This window comes from Lissotriton helveticus, chromosome 3_2 (genome assembly GCF_964261635.1).
Source record: "Lissotriton helveticus chromosome 3_2, aLisHel1.1, whole genome shotgun sequence".
In the NCBI taxonomy this organism is placed as follows: domain Eukaryota; kingdom Metazoa; phylum Chordata; class Amphibia; order Caudata; family Salamandridae; genus Lissotriton; species Lissotriton helveticus.
In genome coordinates this window covers 277906221-277914911 of record NC_136062.1, presented here as the reverse complement: position 1 = coordinate 277914911, position 8691 = coordinate 277906221, and the positions used below count along the sequence as shown (strand labels likewise).

The 8691-nt window shown below is 42.9% G+C and overlaps 1 protein-coding gene across 1 annotated transcript in view; it reads right to left on the bottom strand.

Moving 5' to 3' along the window:
• Positions 1-202: 202 nt before the first annotated feature.
• The window catches only part of LOC144826655 (uncharacterized), a 152055-nt gene continuing 143566 nt past the window's right edge, over positions 203-8691 (bottom strand). Inside the window, exon 5 of the mRNA XM_078685214.1 lies at positions 203-4108. Coding sequence (XP_078541340.1) covers positions 3621-4108 — 488 coding nt within the window. The 3' untranslated portion in view covers positions 203-3620. The remainder of the gene's footprint in view (positions 4109-8691) is intronic.

The window sequence follows — 8691 nt, the reverse complement described above, 5'->3', positions numbered from 1 at the left end:
AAAAATGTGTCTTCTTGATGACTACATGTCATTTAGAAAAAAGCTGAAACGTATCTGTTCCCCAGGGTTTAGTTCCTGACACAGTGGCCTCTAACATTTCCTCATTATGGATCTCGCTCTCCTAGCGCCTTGATATTGACTTCGGATGAATGCTGTGCTTAATAAATAAATTAAATAAATAAATAAAACCGACAGACACAGCTTTCATTACATTTTATGCCTGTATCATTTTCATTTTAATTTCATGAAGCTGCTTCTTGTGCTAGAATTAGTATGTTACTATCCACCACAGGCATTTGAAAAAGTAGGTATAAACAGTTTTTTTTATATACATAAAAATGTGTACATTATATGCATATTCTGAAACTATTGTACATTCAGCTACTACATTATTTGCACTATAGTGGCACCACACTGGGGTTATCTACGACAATGAGGTTACTTTCACTCAGTGTAGAAAAGTACAACTCTCTTTTGTTTTTTTCTCTAATACACAGACTTTACTATAGACGCTGATTGGGTGCCTGAGGAAGAGACATTAAAAGCCCTCAGTGAAATAGTGACAGAGGAATTCGAAGTAAAAGTGGACATTGCCTGGTGTATGACTGGCTTTGCCCTGCCGTACCAGCCGTTCAGAGGCACTGCCACACAGACGTATGCACCGCCAGATCATGCTACTCATCAAAATAGATACTCACATATACTTAGAGATCATGCCTCCAAACATACCTGGGGATCTTTTCCAGCCATTTGTCGTTACTTCTACTGTTACTTTTAACATTACTACTTCCCCTAGTTGTACTAGCTCGGCTACCTTTACTGGTTGTATGATAAACACAATGGTAGTCCTTGGCTTTCTACTAATACTACCACTACTACTACTAAGATTACTACTATCACTACTGAAATAAAATGAAATGAGAGTGTGCTAATACCCAGGGGTGTCTAGCCGCTGGGCTCAGAAGAAGATAACCAACTACACTGAGGCAGGTTGCGAGAGAGAAGCTACTGATGAAAAAGCAATGTTTTAGGGCTTTCCTGAAAGCTAGCAGATTTGTTTTTGTTTTCAGTTCAGGGGGAGGGAGTTCCAGAGTTGTGATGTACTGTTCTCATAGCTCCTTTCCCCCATTGAGATTTATTAAATTTAAGGACAACCAGCTTCAGGATCTCAAGGAATGTACCAGGGAAAACTTTGCCTGAGCTAAGCGGGCAGCTACCGTGAAGCACCCTGAAGGCAATACAGAGGCCCTTAAAATCTATTCCCTTCTGGACGGGAAGCAAAAGGAGTTGGGTGAGCGTGGAGGAAACAGATTCACACTTGGGAATGCCCAAAAGTAGTTGAGCAGCCGCATTTTGTGGGATCTCAATTTATTAAGGCATTTTTTTCAGGATATTGACAAATAGGGCATAATCGATTCTTGAAAGAATGAGGGATGATATCATGGTTTTCTGGGGAAGATTTTTCTGGTAAGTTTCATTGTAAAGAAGGAGACTGAGGTGATGGAATTCACATGGCCTTCGAACAATAGTTATTTTATCAAAGACAATCCCTAGATTCTTGACCTTTGTAACTGCGGTAGGGAGTGTGCAGAGTTCCAGAGGCCACTACATAAGGGACCACAAGGAGGTATTCCTTCCAAATAGTGAAACCTCCATTTTACCGGAGATAAACTTCAATCAATTGTGGGGCGTCCATTTTCCGTAGGATACTGCTGAGAATCCAAAAGACCTGATCAATTTGGCCAGTGGGGTGACATAAATAACAGAAAGGGTACGGCTCAAAAAAGAGCCCTGGGGAACTCCATACAGTAAGGTGGAAGGGAAGAATTTGAAGCTTCAAGAGTGACAAATGGTTTTCGGTGACAAAAGATTTAAGAGGGGTAAATGCTTAACCCTTGATAATATTAGAGAAAAGACAGCCAAAGAGTATATCATGGTTGACGGTGTCAAATGTCGCTGAGAGGCCTTAAAGGATACTACTACTGCTGAGACTACTACTACTACTGTTGCTTTTTATCACTACTACTATCCCTACTTATACTAGTACCTCTACTACAGATTGTTGTATAAACATGCTGGTAGCCCTGCTCTTTCTCCTACTACTCCTACTATTTCTACTATCACTACTACAACTACTGTTGTTACTTTTACCACTACTACTACCCATACTTATGCTTTTATTGCTGCCACTACTGATTGTATTACTAAAGGGCTGGAAGTCCTGTATTTTCTACTACTACTGCTGCTGCAACTATTACTTCTACTACTATTACTACTGCTGTTACTTTTACCACTACTACTACCCCTACTTATCCTAGTGTTGATGCTACTACTGCTACTACTGACTGTATTACTAAAGGTGTTGGTAGTCCTGGTCTTTTTTAATCCTATACTACTACTACACTACAAGTGCTACTACTGTTATTGATATCAATATTGAAAACCTTCCTGGCAACATGAGAGCTACTGCTACTTGTACATCATTTACTACTGCTAGTGATATCATGGCAACTATACTAAAATTATTAGTCTCACAATACTTACTAATAGTACCAGTAATATGTTCCCTATTACCAATACTCTCTCACTAGTGATGATGCCATATTAGTAGGACTATCATTGATGGTACACTTACTAGAACCACTGTTCTTGGTTTTACTAACACTATGTGTGCTTCAATTCAGATAGGTATATGAGTATTACTATTACTATAACTTCTACTACTCACAGAAAGACTACGAGTACAAGTACTCTTACTACTATCAGCATAAGTAACAGTAGTACAGATGTGTCTCTTTGTTTTGTAACTAGTACTAGTAGAGTCACTATTAGTGATAATCAGGGTACTGATGATATCAGCAGTAGACTCAAAGCCGAAGTAGAGCAAGAGGTATGCCTTCATCAATAGTTATAAGCATAGTAGTATTTGCAGAAGTGGTTCCAATGCCCATAGTAGCACCGGTGCACTACTACTACTATGAGAAGGGCCAATAGTAATTAGAAAATTTGTGGCAATAGCACTACTGGCAATTTGACGTATATTATATGTACCAGATATAGCCTCAATTAAAGGAATACTGCTTGTAGTAATAGGAATACCACCACAATACTACTTATGGAAGTAGGACGACCAGTCACTGGGAGTAGAACAGAGTGAGATTACATGGTGAACCACTAATAGTAGTTCCAGTAGTAACAGCAGTAGTATAGTAGTTATATTAGTACTAATGACAGTATGAATACTATGGCACCATGTTAGTAGCAGTTGAAGCTGTAGTAGAAGTAGTATTACACCATGTGGTGGCAGGGCTAGTGATAACGATACTATTCGTAGGAACAGCAGTAGCAGCGTGTTAGGTTCATCTGTTGCTGGAAGCAGAATAAAATTAAATCTTTTACTCTACACCTTTCCTGTTGGGTGCATCTCCAGACCGCATGTGCTGTCCTCCTCTGGTGTAATTTTCTGTTGCATAGGTTGATAGCAATCTACAAAATTAGAGCTTAGTCCATACAGAAAAGTTAAACGTAAGACAAAAAATGTATTTGAAAGGCAAATCCAGCAAAGGGAATCACTTGACAGTAAGAAACAACATATTTTATGTTTGAAACACTCGTCCCCTTTAAACGTTCCATACTTTCTTGTTCACGTTCGGCCTCCACCCATCCCTGAACTTCAGCAGCTTGATTACGTGCAGCTTGTTCATCCCAAGGCAGCTTTCCATGATGGCCTCTTCCAGCTCGTACAGGAGCTGCCCGTCGATCTGCTCCCGCTGGAAAGCCTCTGTGTATTCCGCCATGTTGAGTTGCTGCAGACAGTCACACACCTGCTGGACACCGAGCTCGTGCAGATCATCCGGAAGCACTGGTTCTTCTAGATTGGTCGAGTACTCTGGCGGAATCTCGGGGACTGGCTTCATTGGACCCAGCTGACTTCGAAACACTGGTTCTTCTAGATTGGTCGAGTACTCTGGCGGGATCTCGGGGACTGGCTTCATTGGACCCAGCTGACTTCGAAACTCAGAGGAGTGAATATCGATGTAGATCCTCTCGATTTCATCGTAAGTGTTCCCTTGGGAAGACTTGTTGTTCTTGTCCAGCAAATAGATTTCTGTGAACACAAGGGGAAACTGACAATTAAAAAGAATGTTTCTGTTGGAAGGCAGTTTATTAGTAGATGTAGGTAGGTACCTAACACTAGGAGTAAGGCAACAATCACAAAATAAGGTCCATTCAAGGTCTCAATACAATAAATATTCCCTTGCTCAATCCTTGGTAGCTGGCTGTGAGCAGGAGACAGGTGTGTAATGCATTTATACATTAAATAAGTAAGACACAACATACAACAAAAATCCAACACCAATTTATCACAATAGGAAAATGTTTTATGATTAAAATGAATCCAAAAATGACATTAATCTAATATAGGGAATCAGAGATATGAATTTCTAGTGCCTAAAAGCCAAAAGCACCAACTTGGGACATCTGTTAAAACTAGACCTGGACAAAGTCAAAGTTTCACGCCAACAGTGATGAAGCGTGGGTCAGAAATAATGAGCGGTAGGGCCCAGTCAACCTTTTACCTTCTGACTTAGTGACTTTTTTGGAGCTTTCTCTCTCAGCGTCAAACAGTTCTCCTCGGCAGGCCGAGTTTGGGTTCAACAACAGCAGCTTGCTTCAGGGGGATGCCTCATTCCATTCTTGGAAGTCTTTCCAGTGACAAACATTTTCGGAGCTCTATCAGGTTAAACCTGAATTCCAGGCCAGGTCACGGTTCAACATCGGTGGCTTGATTCTCAACGACGGGCCGGTCGGCTTATGCAGATTTTTTGTCAAAATGCTCCAAATCACCTCAAACTCCTGGAGATGCCTCTAGAGGGTCCTTTTGGGTTCTTGATGGGTCCACAACACCAGCTAAGGTTCCAGAATCTGAGTAGCTCCTTGGACAGTCCGGACTACAGTTCCCACAACGCACCTGGCCAAATCCTTTAAAGTGCAAGGCAAAGTCCTTCTTTGCTGTAGTTCCAAAGTGTGCAACGGGTGCAGTCATTCAGAGGGCAGTCCTCTTGGTGCAGGCCAGGGTTCCAGCAGGAAAGTCTTTCTGCTTTTTGTTTCTTCAGGTAGGTATCTGAGTTGCTGGGCAGGTCTCCATTATTACTCAAGGCTTCTGGGATGGCAAGCAAGCGGACACCCGTGACTAATGGGGTGCAGGGTGTAACCCTCAGTGATAACCACTTCCCCTGAAGTGTGGCAAATTCTTGTTCCAGAAAGCATTGTTCTATAAAAACCAAAATGGAGAAAATCTCTCCAGGGGTTTAAGGTATGGGTAACCAAGTCTACAAGTGTGGTTAACTTTCCCTAACACTCCCCTTACAGGAATATGCTAATTCAATTACAGGGGCTCCAATCTGGCTGGGGGTGCAGGAAGTATCGGTTCAAAGTGTCTTTCCCTCTTTGAAGCCCAGTTTGGCTGCCCAGTCCCATTCCTGCCTTTTGCTCTGCAGCTTGCAGATCTCCTCCCACCACGTCTAATGTTTTCCTCCAAGGCCACTTCACACTTCATCAGAGCAGCTTGGCTTAGCCTGTCAATGGCTGGTCAATCAAGAGAGGCTACTCTAGAGCTGGATTTAGGCACATCAGAAAAGCAAGTTTTTGTAAATTAATTTCTGTCATAGTTATAATAAATGTTAGCTTGGCAGATTGTTGGATTTATTCTAACAATAACTGAGAAACTTGAAGTATCAATGTTAGCCTATGGGGCTAATGTACTAAAATTGGGAAATACGAAATCAGCGGTTTTTCCCTCACCAGGGCAAATATAACGTATTTTATGATGTCCCTGCTTACAGTTACAAGGCTCCCTACCCCTGGGACACCTATGGGAGACTTTAGGGATGACATATACATACAAATAAGGTAGTTTAAGATTTTGGAAGCACCTTAATTCCAAAGCCAAATTTGCATACAATATTAACTTAAATGCAGCCAACAAAACAGCGCTGACTTTTAAAATGACGGCAGGCCACATATCAGTTTACATTTAAGTGCATTAAATCTGCTGGACCCCTAAACCTACAAGCGCTAACATATACTAGGGGCTTACAGATAGGTTGTCGTTAGGCCTGGGCGGAGCGCGCGGAGTTTCACCCACCAGAATTCCGTTGAGCTGCTGAAAAACTTGTATTGCTCGGACACCCCTAATAAAATCACCTTAGAAGCTAAGAGTAGTTGGGGGCCAAGAACCCATATTGTTGCCACAAGTAAGTCCCCTACAGCCAGACTGCTAAGACCTCGTCGGAGGCCCCACCCCCTTTCTCAACCACTGTGCCAAGAGGCCTCCTGTGCAAAACTGGTTGGGGGATAAAGTCCCCATAGCCACTGAGGGTCGTTGGGGGCCAAGAATCCCTATTGTTGCCACAAGTAAGTCCCTCATAGCGGAATTGTTGAGACCTCGTTGGAGACCCTGCCACCTTTCTCAACCACTCTGCAATGGGGCCTCCTGGCGCACCACTGGTTGAGGGAAAAAGTACCATTGGACACTGAGGGTCGTTGGAGGCCAAGAAGCCCTATAGTGGGCACAAGTAAGCCCCCCACAGTGGGATTGCTGGGACCTCATGAGAGGGCCACCCCCTTCTCAATCACTCTGCAAAGGGGCAGCCTGGCGCACTACTGTTTTTAGGATGAAGTCCCCTTGGCTGCTGAGGATCACTGGAGGCCTAGAGCTCCTATTGTTGCTACAAGTAAGTGTTCCATAGTGGGATTGCTGATACCTTGTACGAGGCCCGCCCCCTTTCTCAACCACTCTGAAAAGGTGCTTCCTGGCGCACTAATGGTTGGGGGATGAAGTCCCCCTGGCTGCTGAACGTCTTTGGTAGACAAGAACCCCTATTGTTTCCACAAGTAAGTCCCCCACAGCTGGATGGCTGAGAGTAGTCGTGAGAGTGGAAGTAAACTGCGCTCTGCCGGTGGTTGGCAGAGTATTTGCAGAGCTCAGTGTTCCAAATGGAGCACAGAGTGGCAAAACTCTGAAAACTTCCTTACTGCCTACCCCTACCTGTTATACCAATTGTAATGGCACCTAATTACCATATACCTTTTAAACAGAGCAGTGACCTGGGCGTGGTTAGCAGAATTCAGGGCACAATCAATGTCAGTAACCACCAGCATCAGTCAAAGCATGAGGGTGCTCGGGGCAAAAAGGATGACTTTCTCACAGTTTCACTGTTGCATATGGTGGAAGTGTGATGTTCAACTAAGAGACGCAATATGTTGTATTTTGCATTTGAATAGAAAAATGAGGCTTATGTTGTAGACTAATGCCGGCTTCTCAAGAAGAAGTGATAATTCCTTAGGCCTGGCACCAAAATGCAAGAAAAGAGAAGGAAATTGTCTTTTTTATTAAGAGATGGAGAGTGCTCCAGCAGCAAAATTAATTTTTGCATTGAGTACTCTCTTTCATCAGTACACGATATTGGTTACACATGGCTCACTGGGTTATGCCCATGAAGAGGCATCTTTTCCCTAACCGGGTCACAACGTAAAGATGCCATTACAACACAAAGATGTTATTGCAAGCAAAATAATTGGATGATTGCACTTATATTTTCAGATGCTAATTTAATAGTTAATTCTTTGGCAGCAGCCAGCTTGGACCTGTTATGATATGTTATGTTATGTGTTTTTGCTATCACCCGTGAGGCTATCCTAGTGTTGAGCAGGTGTGTGTCGCTACGTCTTCCTAGGATAGGTTGAGTCATTAAAAACCAGGTCATCAGATTCTTGTGGAATTCAAGAAGAGAGGAGGAGGAGTGGGAGGTCATTTTAGTGTGTAAATTGCCATATTTGACCCTTCACTTTTTTGAGTATGTAAATGTGCACTAATGTTTTGCCCAGCTGAATAAAGATAAAATCTGATGCATGAGCTAAAAAGATTGCATGTGCTTAAAAGTTAATCGACATATATGGACAACATGATCTCATGTAGACTGCTGAAGTTACTCCTTGTGTTCCTACTGGGGACTTTCAGCAACAGGAAAAGGAGGGGAGGTGTTGGAAATGGCCCTTTTTGCAGAGTTATCCCCTCACGTTTTGCTTCTTCCTCCTATTTTTTCCAGACCTGCTGTTGTTGGTTTTAGGACTCTGGGCACTTTATCACTGCTGATCAGTGCCAAAGTGCATATGCTCTCTGTGTAAATTGTGTTATGGATTGGTGTTTCCATGATTGGATATTTGATTTCCTTGTTAGTCCCTTTTAAAGTGCACTGAGTGTGCCAGGGCCTATAAATCAAATGGTACTAGTGGGCCTGCATCACCGATTGTGCGACCCACGTGAGTAGCCTTAAAAAGGTAACTCAGACCTGCCATTGCAGTCTGTGCGCAGTTGGTAACTGCCATGTTGACTTGGCCAGTGCACACACTTGCCAGTCCCTAACCTTCCTTTTCTTACATGTGAGGCACCCCTAAGGTAGGCCCAAGGTACCGCTGTGGGCAGCCTGCAGTGTGTGTGTGTGTGTGTGTGTGTGTGTGTGGCATGTCCTGATAGCGAATTACAGCCAATTTCGTTTTTCACTATTGCAAGGTCACCTGTTCCCCATAGGACAGAATGGGAAGTTTTTTTATAACATCTTATAGACAAAACTGGCCCAGGAATTAGGAAGGAAAATAAAATGTAGTATGCCCAATCTCAGACTCTAA